This window comes from Limulus polyphemus, unplaced genomic scaffold (genome assembly GCF_000517525.1).
Source record: "Limulus polyphemus unplaced genomic scaffold, Limulus_polyphemus-2.1.2 Scaffold942, whole genome shotgun sequence".
NCBI lineage: Eukaryota > Metazoa > Arthropoda > Merostomata > Xiphosura > Limulidae > Limulus > Limulus polyphemus.
In genome coordinates, this window is record NW_013666552.1 from 297,456 (window position 1) to 318,040 (window position 20,585).

General features: G+C 32.8%; 1 protein-coding gene across 4 annotated transcripts in view; it reads left to right on the forward strand.

The window, feature by feature from the left end:
- The window catches only part of LOC106461355 (ankyrin repeat and IBR domain-containing protein 1-like), a 268,562-nt gene extending 250,843 nt beyond the window's left edge, over window positions 1–17,719 (forward strand). For 3 of the 4 annotated variants that reach the window (XM_022388283.1, XM_022388284.1, XM_022388286.1), the window contains 2 exons: window positions 8,385–8,599; window positions 16,785–17,719. In XM_022388283.1, coding sequence (XP_022243991.1) covers window positions 8,385–8,599; window positions 16,785–17,146 — 577 coding nt within the window. In that variant the 3' untranslated portion in view covers window positions 17,147–17,719. Of the gene's footprint in view, window positions 1–8,384; window positions 8,600–8,988; window positions 9,117–16,784 lie in introns of those variants that run through there. The other variant, XM_022388285.1, reaches the window with a different exon arrangement.
- Window positions 17,720–20,585: the final 2,866 nt, after the last annotated feature.

A 20,585-nucleotide genomic window follows, 5' to 3' on the forward strand; every position in this document is an offset into this window, starting at 1 on the left:
TACAACGTTTCGACAAGGTTTTGTCATTATCAGGTACCTGAAACGTCGAAACGTTGTACATTTGCTGTTATGTTAAAATTATATTAAAGTTTTTCTTCATTACCCATTCAAGCAGTCTCCAGCCATTATTAACCCTTTAGTCTGTTCTTTTTGTTTGTTTGTTCATAATTGTTAAGTCTGCTAAATATTTACTTTGACTTTTATTTCTTGTTTAATTTGTGTTTTCACTATGAAAGAAAATTCTCTAGCTACTTTTTAAATACATATAAACATAGAAAATCATATTATTAAATATTACTTCCAGTTAACTTTCAAATTACTGACTTGTTTAAATACCATTAATTACTGTTGGGGTCCAATTATTACATCATTTTAAGTAATTTTATATTTTTTCTGTTACAACACTAAACAATTGACCAAAACAGTTGAGTGAAATCCCTTATTTTCTGTGTCAAATACAGCAATGAATGTGATTACTTGCAATATAGATGGTGTTTTTATTTTCATGCATTTTTAACGTAACTTGTATCAAGGGAATCTGTAAGGTGATAGACCTACAAGAAATTGAGTGTATAACTAGTTTAGAAAAATGTGTTTAAAAAGTTTATGTGCCCTAAATGAACTCCATTCATTATTTAAGGATTAAAATATGCATGATAAAGGCAAGCATCTCATTTTGCATTATTTTTGAAATTTTTAAATATTTATATAATGTTAATTTTCTATGACAAATCAAGTAACAAGCATCAAGTATCCTTGCGTCAGTGGGTGAATACAAAAGTTTCAGTGTAAAATTATGAATAGGATCATATAGTCACTGCACAAGATATTTTTTAATAATAAAATTACCAGTTCATATTGCAGGTTTCTCAAACTGGGACCTATGCACCCCTGTTGGTTTGTGAGTAATTTCAAAATTTCATTAAAATATTTGAAAAAATGATTATAGAATAAAAGTATTTTTCATAAAATTAAATTTATATGAACTAAAACATTTAATTTTGGAATACAGCTTTTCGTGTTCACAGAATTATTATTTTTTTTTATGTCGATAGGTAAATTAAAAGGGGTCCTATGGTTACTAAATGTTTAGAATTGCTGTCATAATGTATTGCATGTTTTCCGAAACGGTACTACCTCCTCTTCCCCATAGCTATCTCGACCTTCATTTGCCCTCTAGCTTTTTTTTTATGTTTTTTTATACAAAAAACATTACTATATTTTTTGCATCATTGCAGCAACATGTGCTGATCATGTGACCACCCTCCGATAATCCCATTGCACCCTCTATACTAGTGCAGATAGCTCCCTCTACCTTTATGGCGCAATCTTTACTTTCTCAATTGGCATACTCATATATAGACGTGTGTTTTATGTTCTCCATGTGACTGCACAATTTTTGATTGTGCTTGATCACCAATTAATATCAATTTCGAGTTCAAGTTTTACTCATTTGTTTTGTAGATGTTTCTGTTTCCTAAAATTCTACTTTTAAAATATGAATTCGGGTTTCTTATGGTAGTTGATAAATTCCCTGCCATAAGTAGACAGTGGTTATAACACTAGGCCTCAGTCTAAGGTTTCACGATGACTGCCGATGAAGCATACACTTTCGTTTTTGTTAACTGGGGTCAGTTTTTTTTTCGTGTCCTTTGTCTTGTAGTTTCTTTGAATCAACTTATACATTTTATGTTGAAGGGTCGTTTATCTTATCAGTCCCATTAGTGGTTTTGTACTTTAGATGTTGCTTACTGTTTTATGTTTTAGGTCATTTTTTTAGTTTTGGAGATGTGTTGCTTTTAAGCTTTTTGTAGACTACACGTTTCAAAGTTTTTGTTAGTTCATTAGTTCTGTGTACTTTCTTCAACTTCTTTAGTTTGTGTCTTTTTGACTACAGTTCACAACAGTTATGTTCTTTTTACAGGTTCTCTTTGAGGGTTTCTGACTTACATTTTGCTCCCCCTCTACTCCCCAGATCTCCTCCCCTCCTCCTTAGGATCGTATCTTCTCCGGTCATCTTGCTCAGTCTGTTCATGTCCTACTACATAATGGAGCTATCTAGCATATGGAGCCCACTCAACCAGGAGTTTACTCCCATCCTTCTTTGTCTCCCTATATATGGGAGTTTAAAGTCCCTTTCTTGATCTGTCCTGGCTGTATACTTATCTACAGTCACCTCGCTTTGCTATGGAGTCCAACCTCTCACTTTGGTGGTTTTTTATACCACAGTGTCATGTTCGTTTCTTTGGTTTCTCTGGGTGAGATTTGCCTTTCTGTTCTGAGTGCTCTCAGACTGTATTTCTTCAGCTCTGTATGTGTTTTGTGAAATTGTATGCTCTTTTGCACGTCATCTTCACTGGTTGAGTCCTCAGACTCGCATTTCATGGATGACAGGCTTCTGCTTGCCTCTTCCTGTGCTTGGTCAGTCACTCACACCTGCTTCCTTCCTTGAGAAGCTTCTCAGGTAGGTTTCTTTTCTGGTTGGAGAAGTCCTTTACTACCCTCTCACAGTATTTTATTCATTTAGGGGTTCTTTTCACTTCCTTTTTTGATAGAGCTCACCCTACTCCACTTTGGCTCCAGGATATTGAGAGGACAATCATATTTGCCGTCCCTTCTTCTTCTCTCTCTATATCCGTGAAGATCTCTCTCTTTTTGGATATGGTCTTCCTTGGAAGTACTCATTCTCTTGGGTTAGACAGCATACATTCCCTTCACTGGATTCTTCTTGTCCAGTGGAACTTCCCTCACGATCCCTTTCACCATCCCATTTTCTTTGATTCCTCTGTGTTTTGGGGTCAGTGGTCAGCCAAGGAGGCTACTCTCCTTATCCACATCCTGGTACCTTGGCAATTTATTGGGCTCTGTATCTTTTCCTGCAGGGGTGAATGGTTTTGGTTCTTTCTGCAATTCCACTATCATCAGCTTTATAACCAAGAAATGGAGAAACATGTTCAGATCTCTGTCTGGTCAGACTCTGGATTTTGTGTACTGAGCCAATGACCTTGATGTGAATGTTTTGGTGGGTCATGTTCCCGAGTTCTGGTTCTTGTGGCCAAACTCTTTTCATGTCCCCACTAGGTTCTCCACAGTGTGGTCTTTTCATTCTCACGTTTTCTACTGGGTGTGATTCTCAATGGGGAACACTGTGTATTTTTATGTTTCCCATTCTCTGGTATACCACACTTTCTTCCTTTTTATCTTCAGTTCCTCACTCTTCAGCTGTGGAGATGGATGCTTTCGGTCAAGATTGGAGGGGTCTTCACCTATATGCCTACCTTCAAACTTGACTCATCTTCAGGTTCTTCTGTATTGGCCACTTAGATGTGGTTCCCTCAGCTCTGGCCCTTACTGCAGCAACAGTCCTTATCCTTATCTCTGTCCTGTCTCCTCCTCAATCATCTGCGATCTGATATTTTTTTCCAACCAAACGTCTCCACACTTCTTCTTTCAGAGTGACTTTTGTCTGGTCACGTGCCTTGGCTCAGGGGCTTGCCCCTATATGCATACCCTCCACTTGGACTTATCCTCTTCTGAGTCTTTTCCTTTTCTAGACCACTCCTTCTTGTGTTGTTCATTGCTCTGGATTGGCTGGCTCTGACATAGTTCCCTCTGTTGTGGCCCTTCATGGAGCAACAGACCCTGCCCCTTTCACTGTCCTGTTCAATCCTATGTCCACCACGATCTGTTGTTTTTCATCCCAACATCACCATACTCTGTCTTTCTGTGTGTCTTTTGTCTGGTCTTGTGCCTCAGCTCAGGTACTCACCCCTCATGTCACATCTTTCATTGCCTATACCTTTTGCCCTTCATCTTTGTCTGTGTACTGGAGGCATAAGTCTTGCTTCAGTCTTTGGTCTTTTTTCCACAGTTTTTGTCCCTCCTGTACTTCTGTTCCTCATCTGTCCCAGTTCTTGATCTGGTTGTTTGTTCAGGGTTTGTCTGCTTGACCTGTTGCTGTTTCTAGAGCTGCCCTGTCAAATTCCATCCTTTCTCCCACTTCCAGAAATTTTTTCTTCCTTGGGTTGTTCCATTTCTTTCATCTGGTCCATCCAACATGTTTTCTTTGTTCTGCTGGATTGGGATCTCCATGTTGTTCTTCCTATACTGTCCAGTTCTACCTTTGAACCCATTGTAATTTGTTCCTTGTAAGATATTTATTTCTCTTATGACCTCAGTCCTCCTGGCATGCAGTCTTCACTGTATCTTCCTCAGGCAGATATTGTCTTCCTCCTGTGGCAGTTCTACACATGTCTGTTCACATGTGGCTGGAGTAAGTTGTCTTTTTTTTTTTCTCTCTTTTATCGTTCTGGGTGTTGCCTGGTCAGGTATGCTGACTTTTATATCTTAGCACTATATCTGTATACTTCTCCAATGCTCACTTTTTTCTCAATGTATATATATATCCTGAGGTCCATCACTTATGGACTTCATGAGTAAAGCAGATAGGAATTTTTGCTCATCCTTACTCACCCGTGATTCTTACAATCCCAGTCTTTCTGCTTTTCAAAGTATGGAAATGCAGACACCCATTGCACTGTCTCCAGTGGGTTGTTTCTCCAGACTCCCCAATGTCTCCCCCCCTCTTTCTTCTAATGGAGCACAGTGGTTCTTGCCACTTCCAGTTCCCAGTCGCTGTAGTGGTGGGCCATGGAAGTTTCCTCACAAATGGGTTTTGTACAATAACACAATCTCATAGCCATATGTACTCACTAAATGAGAAGAGGGCTATCGTCGTTATGCTGCATATTATACACACCATATGGCATGAAATCTATTATACAAGGTGCTTCCACTGGATGTTTTCTACCCAGATGGACTGCACTTGACATGATCCAATGTATACCAAAGGGCTTCCCCCAGATATTTTTGCCTGGGAGGAGGTCTTTCGGCTATCTTGATATCAATCCAAGGTGCTTCTCCAGGATGTTTTTGCCCAGGTGAACTGCACTTGTTGTTTTTATCTATCATCATTATGCTGAATATTGTACACGCCACATGGCATGAAATATACAAAGCACTTCCACTGGATGTTTTCTGCACAGATGGACCACACTTGACATAATCCAATATATACTAAGGGGCTTCTCCTGGATGTTTTTTCCTGAGAGGACCTCAGTTAGCTATCTCAATATCAATCTAAGGTGCTTTCCCTGGCTGTTTTCTGCTTGAACAGACTGTACTTCACCTATTCATACATAATCCACTTGCCTTAGCCATGTATTCTATTCATTTCTGCCCTACATGTCTTATCTTCTTCTTTACTAGGTGAAGAGCATACCTGGTCCAGAAGTAGTGCTATAACCCACAGTTGTGCCTCATATTTTAATTGTGGCACACTTGCTTTTTTCATAGCAGTCGCTCTCAGCTTGATTATTTGTTTTTATGCCTTCACTGACCCCTCCACCTATCCAATGTGGGATTCTAACTATGGGAAAGCAGAGGTAGTAGTGTTTTGGAAGTTAACATCTTCTAACACTGAAAATGTATTTCCGATAGGTACTTACCTCTTCACACCCTTCCTCCACTCTGATTTGCCGATGTTTTTGGCCTTGTATATACCAATTCTCGAAAGTGAGGATTGTGCTGCAAGGGTAGAGGGAGCTACCTGCACTAGTGTAGAGGGTGCAATGGGATTGGTGGAGGGTAGTCACACGATCAGCACATGTTGCTGTAATGACTCAAACAATATATTGGTGAGCTTTTATAAAAACATTTACCAATGCCTAGAGGGCAAATGAAGGTCAAGGGAGCTATGGGTGAAAGGAGGTAAGTACCTATCAGAAATACATTTTTAGTGTTAGAAAATGTTAACTTTCTTTCTGTTCATTGCTTTCTTAAAAGTTAAACTATTCAATCTTAGAGAAAATGGTATGTGTCACTTTTGGCATATATTTTATATAAAATAATAATGGCCATAGCTAATAAATTTCTAAAAGAAATCTCAGTTTCATCTCCTTTAACATTGTTATAATGTAGCTTAATTTTTTTGAGTTTCATTTCATTCCTCATTTGACAAGGCAAGAATTACATAAAGAAGTACATTATGTTAAAATGACTGGAGCCTCACTAGAAACCGGGTTTCAATACCCGTGGTGGGCAGAGTACAGTTAGCCCTTTGTGTAGCTTTGTGCTTAATTACAAACAAACAAAGCCTCACCTTGTCCACAAGTCCTGTCAATTATCTGACAACCATACATCTTGATAGTAGCCATTCAGCATACGTTCATTACACACAGCTCCATCATAAACATGTCATGTCCAGAATATTTCCGTATCTTACAAATGGCCCAGAACATTGACCTGATATCAAGCAAACTACACTTTGATCTTTTTATCCACTTCCCTGTTCCTGTATTTGCCCATGGCACAGTATTCAGCAATAATCATAAATCACTTAAAAAAACTTTCACATCATGCCATGTATCACTTTTGTAAAATTGCTTTCACTCATTGACCAGTAAAAAATTGCAAAATATATGTTAGTTTTCAAGGTACACATACACTTGTTTATCACCACATACTTCCATTTTTCCCTTTTTCATATGATTTTCTACAGTTGGTTTTCCTTTCTTCAATGTGTCATGGAAGTTACTTATGTACACATAACTGGTGTCTCTTTTATAGATGCTGATACTTCTTCATTATGTTGCATACTGTTGCCACATTGACCTCTGTTTTCTTGGATTATCACCTTTTACAAGATGCCATATGTTGCTTACCATGGCTGGGATACGACTTGTTTCGGGTCTATTTCTGGATGATCTTTTTCCCAGTTTGATTCATATTCGTTTGTTTTTCCAATGAAATTAAGCACAAGGGATATCTCAGATTGAAAATTCCAAATTCCTGATCAGAACATATTTTTTTTTATCTAAATGCTAAATAGTTTGCTTTAGAATGAACTGTTACATACTTTCCCAAAAGCAATCAGTTTGCTGTGACATCACACTACACACTTTTCCACCACAATTTTATATCAGCTATGGTTTTCACAAAAGTTGCTGAGTTGCCTATTCTAAATCATTTTAATGTAACAAACTCAACCCTCTTTAGTTGACACTTAATTTAATTTGCATTTTAAGATTAATGAAGCTTAGATGATTTGTTTCTTTTCATCTCCATGATGCAAGTGTAGTTATAAAATAAGGTCATTTTTCTATATCACATGCTCTTCATAATTTGTACTGAGGATCTAGAGAAATTCTGTAATGATGCAAAAAAAGACTTACTCATGGGAAAAAACAAGAAAATTAAACCAAGAAGCTGGTATATTCAGGACAAATAAAGTGAAAACATTTAAAGGTAAAAACAAATACAAAAAACTTTAAAGAATGAAAAACAGCAAATAATTAAAAAGAAGAAATGGTCCTAGCTTTTGGAGAAGCCTTGTCTTCTTTTCCAGTGTAAAGTGAAAGACAGAAGAAATATGTTGTAATTGTGTAAACTTTAGTAGGTGGAGCTAACAACAGAATGGTTGACACACACTAGGAAACAAGAGAATTTAGGTTTAAGTATTAAGTTCAGGTGTAATAATCATTTGAAGAGGATAAATCAAATCTATACCAGATATACAATGAGATACATACATTTGGGAAGTAAAACTGAAATGTTTGTTTATAAATTTACAAGAAAGATTATTTCTTTAAATAATAAAGATCTTAGACAAAACCTAGTCTTTAGAACATATATCAGACTTTGGGCATTATGTCTAAATTAACAAAACAGGAAAACATGACCCATTCCATTGCAGCTTACAGATACATACCCCTCATACAGCTGGATAGAATGGAACAAGTGGGGTAGAGTGTCTTGCTCAAGGCTGTAATAGCATAACACAGTCCAGCCTCAAACTTGCAACCATCTGACTATGTGTCCAAAGCATGAAGCTACTTAGCCATACTACCCCTATCGTTAAAGCATAATTGTCTAAAAATTTATTATCTTGCATGTAAACCATTAAATGTCAAACCATGTCATGCAGCAGACAATAAAAACTTTTTGCATGGCTCATACAGCCTCAGTCTGTGTATTTTATTGTACATGTCATGTAAAATACAGTTTCAAGAAGAAATGTTATTTACGCTTTTGGTGTGTGTTTGACATACAGCAATATTAATATTACATATTTTTTATTCATATATTTCCTCTGTTATTATTTCATATACATATATCATTCGTAGAACCTCATTATTTTTACTTATTTTCCTTTAGTTTGTCAGTTGTCTTACTGTAAGTTGTTACTCACTTATATCTTACTTAGATCCTTTTATACTTTCTTACATTATTGTTATCTGAGTAAATACTAATAACAATACTGCTCTTCACTAACTTTGTAATGCAGTTTTTATTAACATAAACATCCTGTCTTTCTAATTGTATAGAGTGACTGAGGATACTTACCAAAATGATATGAACAACGCTACCCCAGTTAAACATAATGCCGTTATTTCTAATACCATTTCTGCTTGTGCTACTACTAATACTACTACTACTATCAGTGTATCTGAGAATCAAGAGAAAGAACCACATGAATCAACAGAAAAAGAAGTTTTTGAAGATCCAAAGTCTTGTGATAACCAGCAGGTTACTTCGTCTGGTGGGTTCCATTGCTTATATTTATATAGATTTGAAAAAAATATATTGAATTAGTCCATTTGAAAATATTTTGAAAATTATCAGCTAAATGTATAGATTACATTCATCAGGATAAAGTAGTAATTATGACAGCCTCTGATCTTAGCTGGAAATATTTTGAAAATTGTCAGCTAGATGTATAGATTACATTCATCATGCAGCCTCTGATCTTAGCTGGAAATATTTTGAAAATTGTCAGCTAGATGTATAGATTACATTCATCATGCAGCCTCTGATCTTAGCTGGAAATATTTTAACACATTTTTTCAACCATTGAAATTTGATATAAAATAACTTAAGTCATTTACTAAGAAAGAGATCATGTTATACCTTTATTCTGTATCTTTTTAGATGTGGCTTTTGAAATTTCTTGAGACTGGGCTATGAACTTCAGCCAAACAAGAAGTTGAAATTATTTCCATTTTAGACACACAAAAATTTTGCCTCAGCAACAGTGTATAATATGTTTTTTTAAAACTTGTTAAATATGATAACCAACTTCATACTTTTTTTTTGTCTAATCCATATCAGGTTAACCTTTTTTGTATATTAATAGAGAAATTATTGGCACATAGCAAAATTAAGTTTCTCAAAAGTGACTATGTCATTAGTGAATTTTACTTGATAACTCTACTTTCTGAGAACTATTTTGGCAAGGTAAGGATTAAGTTTGTCCTTATTTGATTTGTATTCTTCTTACTTGTCAATAAGTGATTTCATTTGCCTGTAGAGGACTTCCTGAGGATTTCTGACTGTTCTTCATACTATAAGTTTCATCTTAGTACAAATGTTTAGAAAGTTGAAAAAAACATCCATCCAAATCATCATTATTCTTCATTAAAAATAGATTTTAAACTTGCCTTAACTTTACTTGATTGAAACACAATAAACTTATCTAAGTACTGATAAAGATTTTCATGGTTCTCTCAGTCTGTAACTAATATTAAGAAACAATTTTATTAGAAGGCCAAATATGTAAGTACCACAAAACTAAGTTTGAGCATGATCTTATAACAAGAGTTCTGCATTCAGTTGTAACTTTTATTTCATGTGATTGGTGGAGGCAAAGAATGCATTCAAATGTTTAGTGAAAACACTTTAAACAGGAACATGAGTGGTAAGTATTTTGTTTTTTTAAAAAACTGTGTCATCAACCTGAAAACCAGCAATACAAAACCAAAACTATCAACACTTTATAGCTAGTTTTACTGTAACTTTTCAAGTACTATCTTTCACATGTAGGCATAGTCATTGTCATTGAAATTTCACAATTTAAGCAACCAGTTTTCCTATAATTGATTGTGAAATTATAATCAAGTCCTGTTGTAAGATATCATCAATTTTCACTTCATTTATCTTGTAAGCCTAAAAGTTGGAAGAGATAGGTGGAGTTAAGTCTAGACTAAACCACATAAGTAACTCTTGAAAGATGTTGGAAGAGGATGTTGTCAATTTTAGAGGGAGGTACTATACCAGGAAGTCCAAGATCAAGTAATATACCCTAGATCACAAAGATGGAGAATGAGTAAACATTGGATTTACTTTTCCCATGTAGGTCAACTAGAATCACTAATGGAAAAATAATTATGTTTGTTTTGCATTGAAAGAAAGAAAATATAAATGCTTTACTTCAACTTAAAGGGTTATATACACACACAATCAAATTTAGCATTATTTTAAATAGTTAGAGGGTTCAAGGCTTCATAACAATGTTTAGGACTTACACTATCTTCACTCAGCAATTTTGTAAATATCATGAAACCTTGAAGTTCAGATTAGGCACTAAATATTACACTATGGCCAGTTTGAGCTGGATTAGCTTTCTATTAACCAGTCTAGGGATTTTGACCCAGTGGAATTTTATGTTTTTAGTTGGAGAAGTTTGTTTTTGTTTTTACATATCTGTTTATCCACCTTACACCCAAAATTGTGCTAAAAGCAATTGTACCCAACTTATGAATCTGTTTCTACTAATCAGTATGAATGTAAATTAATATTAGCTATATTCATTACTTTGTTAATTTTTAGTTCTGATGCTTTTATATGGCTTGATTTGATCAAACACTCATGACAATTAATAGTTTAATTTTTGAAATGGTGTGATCCAACAATCATTTTTCCATCCTCAATTTTAACATTAAACATACTGTTTTATATTAACTGAGCTGAAAGCAACATTAAAACAAAATTAACCTTGCTTAGTCAGTATAAGTTAATTCAAATTAATGAAGTTTTATATGTTAGTAAATTTGGGACTTTAGTTGGTGTAATTACTTACTTTTGTAAAAGGTGCTAGCAGTGATGCAGTCTTTGTAGTTCACATCTTTCTTTTACCTAACAATTTTATGAATTACAGTATGAAATGCATTAATTAATATTACCTTTTCTATGTGCTGGAAATGAATGCATAAGCAATAAACATCTTGGTGCAAACATGTCTAAAACTCAGTTATGTAGAATTCTCTGTACTGATATACTAGTAGTAAGCTGATGATAATTGACATGTCATAAACTAGTTCTCAGCTTTTCATGGTAAAGGTTTTCCTTGCATATGCATGTTTCATATTTCATAAAAGATGTAGTTTAATTGACTTCTAATGTAGTTCTTTATTACTATTTAATATTAACTTAGTAGTTTATTAGTTAACATAGGATACATGCAGGTATGCCAATTGAGGGGGATGAGAGAGAGGAAATACCTCATCACAAAAAGATTAGAAGAACCTAACAATAAATAATCAGTTCTATGTTTGTATGATGTGTACTATAAACCTAAACAATCCAAGGTCAAATATTATTGCCTTTGAGAGCTTCCAAAAGTTTCTGTTTATTTTTCATATCACAGGTTTTGAATAAGTGTTCAACTATTTATACTTCTCACATTTCATGCCCCCAGTGGCATAGCTGTATGTCTGAGGACTTACAATGCTAGAAACTGGGTTTTGATGCCCATGGTGGGCAGAGCACAGATAGCCCATTGTGTAATCTTAACTTCAAACAAACAAACTCGCATTTCAATGTACATAACATACATTTTGAATACATGTTCAACTGTTCATCACTGTTGTGATTCATTACTCATGACACAAAATTCTGAATACATGATCAACTATTCTTTGTTGTTGTCTTTCATTACTTGTCACACAAAGTTTGAGTACATGTTCAACTATTCATGACTAGTGTTTCAGTACTTATTACATAAATTTTGAATACATGTTCAACTGTTCATGGCTTTTTGTTTTAGCACTCATAAACTTTGAATAAATATTCAACTATTCATGGCTCGTGCATTAAAATGCCCAACGTACATTTTGAATACATGTTCAACTGTTCATCCCTGTTGTCTTTCATTACTTGTTACACAAATTTCAAGTACATGTTCAACTATTTATGGCTGTAGTATTTCATTATTCAGGACAGAATTTGAGTACATGCTCAACTATTAATGGCTCTTGTTTTTCACTACTTGTGACATAAATATTTAATACTTGTTCAATTATTCATGAATGTTGTGTCTCATTACTCATAACATAAATTTTGAATACATGTTGAACTTTTGTGACTGTTGTGTTTCAATTCTTATGACACTTGAGTCCTCATATTATCTAGTGAATATTAAAATGTAAATAAAAACATTTTTTATCAGTCTCAAACTTTATTTCACTAAACATAAGTACTTTTGGATAATGGAATGTGTTCTCAAGTCATACATATGACAGCTTCTAGGAGTGTTAGCAACCCAGTTTCATCTTTTCTTTATGTTCAACTGGTTATGAGGCTAATGAACAATAAAGAAAATAGCTTCCAAATTTGTGTCATGAGTACTGATAGTGCTGTTATAAAATTCTCTTTGAAGTGGAAAGAGATAAATGAAAAAATATGTAAGGACATAATCTTTTAGATAATTAGTGAAAAGTTAACAGGAAATATTGGCATCATGTAATAATGAATTAAAATATGGGTGATGGGTTTATTGAAAATGTGTTTCTGTGTGAATTTCATATAAAAGATAATTCAGTTTAATTTTTAAAAATTGCAAAACTACAGAACAAAATTCATTAAATTTTACTTATAGTGTTCATAATAAATCCTGATGAAGTCATGATTTCTATAGAGTTACTGAGAATGGAGAGCTTATATTACAATTAAAATGCAGCATTTCACAGTTAGTTATTCATTTTGAAATTAAAATGAATATTGAACTTACAAAAGAGACATTTAAGAATATTTTGAAAATTCCTTAGATATATCATTCCATTATATACTGGTCTCTCAGCTTTCTTTTTCTATTTTTATTGTTGATGACCTACTGGAGATATTTCAAAAATTGCATTGTTACAACTTTTTTCAAGTTCCACAATATTAACAGAACGACTACTTTAGAAATTAAACGACTTATTCATCTAAAAGTAATGACATTTCTGACTATGCGTTGTTTTCCTGTTTGTTTTCTCAGGTGTAAATGATTTTCTTGGGTCATACTCATTATCAATCCTATTACCAGATAACTGAATGTAAGAAGTAGCTTCCCACTGTAAGTTTAAATAACACCTGAGCACTAAAACACCAACTATTTGCTGACTTACTTTTTGATAAAGATACTTGTGTAAATTTGTCTTGAAATATAACTTATGCTCACTTTGTAGTTATAATATTTTATGGAGATATTCTGTAACATTTTCAATTTGATTAGTACTATTTTTACTGGTATTTAATAAACCTATCAACCAAACTTGTAACACATAATAAAAAAGAATGTTCAACAAATATTTGTTTTAAAAAAAAGCAATACAATATACATTTGTTTTTTACTTGTCACAAGAAACAATTTCCAAAATAATAATAAAGACTAGTACTTCATAACTCTGGCACATTCTTAAACTGTGAAACTCCCTTGAATGATTTTAAAATACTTCTTTATTTTGTTCATGAACCAAATGTATGCAAGTCCATGATGATGCATTGGATATCTCTATTTTTATTTGTTAGTTCATCATGAGTATGAAGGCTGCTGTCAGCTCCATTTATAATGCCTTGAAGTCTGTTTCTATACTGAAAGGTTTGGTGCATTTCTTTTCTTTATGTTGAAGTTACAGAGTACCTGAATCTGGCTTGTTGTTCAGGTTCATATCCAGAGTCAATTCTTCCTTCTTTTTTTTTTAAATAAATCTAATTTTGTTTGGCCATTTGCAGAGAAGACTATAAAGACCATGTTCTCGACATTTCTGAAACCATATACAGTGAATGACCTTTTGCCATGTCTGCACATTGAAATCCAGCAGAGTACATGCTGTTCCCTTTTACCACTGCATAATGTGCCACCCCAGCATTGCTTTAATTTTGAAGATATAAATTTTGAGCTTTATAATTACCCAGACATGTAAGCATTGCCATCATATCATCTTTTAATTTAATTTTTCATTGGTTACCATTATCTTTTTACAATGAAACTCAGGTATAGTGCCACTGGTACCCTCAAATGAGTGATATAATTGATTTAGGTTTACTCAGACTTACATGCACCTCTAAGGCAACCATAAAGGAGCTCCAGTTGAATCTTCAGTCATAAGATATACATTAGAATGTTGGAATGTAGCCTGTAGCTTCAGTTATTATGGCTCTTTTGCTCATCAACTAGATGTGGCAAATTATGATCCAATGTTTTTTCTCTTATCCAATTATATGACTTCTTGGATCAACACTGTGAAGTTTTATCATTATAATATTCCATTTGAGAAGAGTGGGAGACTTTTAATATGGGTTTTTGATATCTTAATTTTTACATATTTCAGCCAACAGAGTTCTTTCACAACATGTGTCCTCAATCAGAGTGAAGTTTCATGACTACTCCATATCCTAATATAACCCATTGGTCAGCTTGACTGTCATCGTTTTGACTTTAGATTCAATATACCAGATGCTGGCCACCTTGTAATATTTTAGTTCAATCATTTGACTGTTATAGTGCACCTACGTAATCAGCAACTACTTTATTAAATGGTGCTACAACTCTGTACTCTTATAACTTTTACCTTTTCTCTAATAATATTTGTTACATTTTTACACCATATTTCCATGTTTTATTTAACATCCAACCCATTATAACCTTTCATGGAGTTTTTAAAAATCTTTCTAACACCTAAATATCCAACTGTCAGAATATTTTTTAGATGATGAAGTGCTTCAGGTTAGAGTGATCTGGTTGATACTAAACATCACTGATTTTGTGATTTCTCAGATCTTTCAATTTTATCAACATAAATTTTAATGGTCATCTTGATTCTCTAACATGTTTACACTTACCCTAGTTAACAGTAGGCCTAAGCAACATGAAGTACTTCTCTGAATTTGTCACTAGCCTTGATAAGATATTTCTGATGCTTCATTGTAGGTTCAACTTCACAGTTAGGAATCCTAATGACTAAAGAAGTAACAATATCTGTACAGGGACTCTTATAAAAGCATTTCCATAGTCCCGGCACAGTAAATATTCAAAACATTTGATATGATTAAGGCATTTTATTTACATGAGTTAATCATTTCAGAACATGTTTATATTATCATTAGTGAAGCCTAAAACAAGGTGTATTGATATATACAAGTACAAATTACATAAAATGTGAATGATATTTCAGGACATGAAGCTTAATAAAAACATTAAGAGAAAATTTTAGGACAGCACATGTTTTGTTACAAGTTGCATGTGAGATTAGTCAGAAAGTTTGTTGGGTAAAACCATTTTGTTTTAACAGCAGAAAAATCTCCTCATATTGAAGGATGTAATTAGATTGAAACTTCTATTTCAAAATAACATGATTTAATTACATTTGGAAATAGTCATAATAAATCCCCTTAGTGTGTACAGAGGCTGGTGAAAGCATTTTTCCAGTATTCAGAAGTTGAAAAGTTATAACCTGTTTTAGTTGTCTTAATATCCAGAAGATATGTTTCCTGGTAAAGTTTTCTCTTGTTTCTTCGTAGCTGCTGTTATTTAATAAGGACTTTGGCCTTGATAGCTACACAACAGTATTTTGTGAAAGCTCTTTTACAAAAAAAAGTTTAGTTTCCCTATGTTTGTACTGAAAACTTTTTGTAATGCTATCTGATACCCAGTGTAAGATGTTGTATTAGTGATATAATTCTATCCTAAAAGATAAAAGTTTTCAATGTATGCATTAAGATTTATTATAAAACTATATTTTGAGTATGTTGAAATCCCTCTCTGAAGGGAATTTTTTTTATTAAGTTAATAGTAATATACTGCTACCTATAACTAATCCAAAAGTTTTTCTTTGCCCATGATTAACACTGGAGTTTGGATCTACCCCTCAGTATAAATCAAAGTAATGGTTTGCAACTTAGTAAATGTTACTGCTGATAAGTTATATGCAAAACACTGTAAGCAGTATTCCACATATCTTGTAATCTAATTTATAGTTACTGTGTGAACATTGTAATTTTTATTTGTAAAGTGTAACTACAAACCATTTAAAGTGTCCCATATTTCTTAAAAATGAATTTTAGCTCTGATTTGCAAACTGAAAGGTTTACTTTTAACTTATCCAAACAGAGATGATATTAATTTTGTTATTTCAAACAATTGAAAATAACAAATGATATCCAACCAAGTATTCCTTAAAAAGTCATTTGGGCAAAATTTATGAATAAAGTTTTAGGTGTCTTTCCAAACAGTGATACTAATTTCACAATATAACACTTTATTAAAACATTTGACTAAAACTCCTTTCTACGAAACATTTGTTTTACAGTGATGTCGTTGGTCATTTTAAGTGTTTGTAATTGTGAAATTAGTATCACTGTTTGGAGAGATACTATAACACTTTATTAAAACATTTGACTAAAACTCCTTTCTACGAAACATTTGTTTTACAGTGATGTCGTTGGTCATTTTAAGTGTTTGTAAGTATCTCTCCAAACAGTGATACTAATTTCACAATTACAAACACTTAAAATGACCAACGACATCACTGTAAAACAAATGTTTCATAGAAAGGAGTTTTAGTCAAATTTTTTAATAAAGTGTTATAGTATCTCTCCAAACAGTGGGGATATTAATTTCATACATGTGTAGATAAGATTCTAAACATAATTTACCTTTATTTTGCTTGTGAACTATATTATTTCAGATTCATTAGAACATTTCATGCTGGAAACAGCAGTTCCACCCCCAGAAGAATTTCGTGGAGATGACCAGACTTTCTGGAATCCAAGTGAGTCATTGCTTGAACCTCAACCTAATGTTTGTGCTGGTCATGGTGAAACCACTTCTGATCTCACATTTCTTGCCAATTTACAATTTTTCATGAAGGGCTCTGAGGAAGATTGTCCTTATTCCCTGAAAAACCTAAGCCAGGAAAATAACACTGCTGAAAAAATTCAGAAAAACCTCCCTTCTTATAGTCAGGACTATAATTTGGTAAATGAAGGATGTCATGTAGATCAAAGCACAAACAATGATCAACCAAACGAAGAGGAACTCCTACAGTGAGATTTTGTTTCATGTTAGTGGTGTTCTGTGTAGTAGAAAAGGGCTCCATTGATTAAACGTGCTAATTTTGCAGACGTTTGTAGTTGTATCCATTTACAAATATTTATAATAGCCTCATTGTGTGGTATAAGAGATGCACCTTTTGATTCTAAAATGTCATACAACAAAATATCATTGAAGAACACATTTTTTTAGCATTTTCTATAATACTTTTCACAAACATTAAACAGTCATGGGCATTTGTAATTTGTTTTATCAGTGTTGTATGGATTTGGACAACTATTTATAAATAGAACAAGGATCTTTTCTATGTAATTATAGACACAAAAACATTTTTATCAAATGTGTATTAGCTTTGTTGCAATTGGAAAAATTAACATACTTGTATTAATGAGCAATTTGTTATGTATGAAAGTTCAATAGCATGATTCATAGTAATTTATGAATTGCACTGTAAGCATTCATTTGGATAAAGCCTTAAAGCTGGTGATGATGAATATTGTACTAAACTGGTCTTGTAGTTTATAAGTAGTGATTGTGATAAATAAATCTGGATTTTTTTTTCTCACATAATTTTTATTCTAATAATTCTGTGCACAAATGTTTAATTTTGAAGGTTCTCTTCAGAATGGTATTATCTAATAAAAACTGGTTATAAAGTAAACTTCAGTGGCTTACTACGGTGAAATGTTGTCCAAAAAGACTCAAAAATAAATACAGTTATATGAGTAGTTTGATAATTTTTTATGATAGGAAGTTTTCTGAGCAAAAAAAGAATCATTTGTCCAGGATATACTTGTTACTTTTTTAAAAGCTTATTATTCATAAAACTTGGGATACAAATTTGTACCATTTTTTGAAAGTATATTTTTCGAAATATTTTGTTTGAGTAATACACCAAACTAAATTATCAGCCTTTATTAGTTCATCAATATTCCTTTGCAGAAATGTTTTGGTGAATGTATTTCCATGTTTTATTAGAATAATCAAAGGGTAAAGTGCAAGTTGGGCAGATTTTTACAGAAATATGGGGTTGTTCAATATTAAAATAAGCAAATATATTTTCTACAAATACTGTGAAAAACCTTTTAAGTCTATATGTAAAGTCTTTTTGATTATATAGACTCAATTACATATTCATTATATGATAGTTAACAGATGGAACATTTCATTTATAGTTTTCACCAAAATAATGTATCCAGACTAAAACAGAAGAATGTACTGTTCTATGATGCAAGCAAGAAACTGTTCCATGTAAAATAAAAAATGAAGAATGGCTAGTTAGTGCAGAAAGCTCTTGTATAACTTTGCACAAATTTCCCAAACAGTTATTCACATAAAACAATGTATTAATAAGGAACTGTTACAAAAAATTCAGATTTGAGAAAGTTATTCAATTTTAGATTCCAAAATGATTAAACTTTTAGAAAGATTAGCTTTATAGGCACAGATAATCATCAATTTAATTAGAAGATCTGTGGTATATTAAGGTAAAACTGATTATGCCAAGAGCAATAAGAATGTATTAACAGGAGAACCAATAAGATAGTTGTTACAAAGTAGTTATGAATGTCTATGAATACCAATGTTTTTATTTCGTACCCAGAGTAATTACAATAACCACAATATTTATTACAATGTACCAGAATCTTAGTATATGTACTTGCATTGAACAATAGATTATCACTTATACTGAATCAGAGCTATTCTCTCCAACTGGTTTACCATACTGTTAGAATACAGCTTTCCTTACTTTACAGGTAATGTTGGATTTACATTGAGTGACTAGTGCTATCACTTGGTAGGTCACTTTCATTCAAACATAAGGAAAGAGGCATAACCTCATGATCTACCATTGAAGTATACTACTGTCTACATTCTTATACATTACAGCCATGTGTCATATGATCAAAACTAGTGTGGCCTCAATAGAATTACAAAACCAGCTAGAACAAAATTAACTAAACAATATTATTGAACATATGTTATGTGAAAACTGTGCATACTCAGAATAACTGGTAAGTTTAGAAAAATGCTATATTAATATAAGAAGGTAGAAAATTCATGGTATGTTAATATACCATACTTTTCCTTTCTCCCTTACTTCAGACTTATCCTCAAGCCAACAATTTTAATTTTCATATAAGTAAAATCTATACATGTACATTTGTCAAGGACTACTATAGCCTTTTCACACTTCTGTAAACACATATGAAAATGTCACAACCCTTTAACAAAGAATTAATGCAATACATAATCAAAAATCCTTTAATAGTAAAAGACCTCTTTATCAAAGAAGTAATATACATAAGTGCATCAAAATACCCATTAATAAAGATGCATGGATACCTATGTATATGGGAGGGTCAAAGTGTACATGTTATGACGTTTTTTACAAAATTACATTGGAAATCAATTACACTACAGTATTATCACTATTTTAATAAAATTTGAATCCAAATGTAGTGTATAGCTCAAATTTGTATATTATCTAAGTTTTTAATTTTAAAGGAAAATATTTAAATACTCAATCTTCACCTCTCTGAGCTACATGATATGGTATTGCTGTGAATTCTCAAGTACAGATATTTCTTTCCCCAGTTAGAAAGGCATGCTAAAAAAAATTCAACCTTTTCTTGCTTTGTTGAAATATCACTATATTTTTAGTCCATATTAACATGCTCTACCCAAATCATGCCTTTTAAAAAATGTCTATAATTATCTTTGGCAATGCTATTGAACATTTTTATAACCAACAGAAAGACCAAATTCTACACTAAATAAATCAGGTAATTGTCTGTATTGTTCTAGCGATAAAAGACAGTAATGTGATTTTTTAATCTATGTCTAGATTAGTTAGTAATTTTGAGGTATTCTATTCTAGGGTGTTATGTATTTTTTGTGTTATAAAAAGGATATTTGAAAGCTACATGAACTATTTTGGATAACCAACGTAGTGAGAAAAAATTAGGATTACTAAACCTCGCATGAGATTGCAAAAGTTCAAGATTAGCAATATTGATACCCCCAGTGGCACAGCGGTATGTCTGCAGACATACAGTGCTAGAAACCAGGTTTTGATACCTGTGATGGGCAGAGCACAGCCCATTGTGTAGCTTTGTGCTTAACTTCAAAACGAACAAACAAAAGCAATTTTGATTAATACATTTCTAAAATACCTTTCAAATGTTACTTACAAAATACTTTTTAACAAAGATTAGTTTAAAAGTCACATAATACACAGTAAAACATCACAATACAAACACTTTAACAATGATATAGAATAACTTTAACAGGAAATTACCAATAAAACATAGCAAGAACAAAATAAACCCTTTAAGGTCCAACACAGAATCTAAGAATACTAAACACAAAGAAAAACTAAAATTCATTTTAATACTAGTTGGAGTACACATCCTCTGGACGGAAGTTGTGTAAA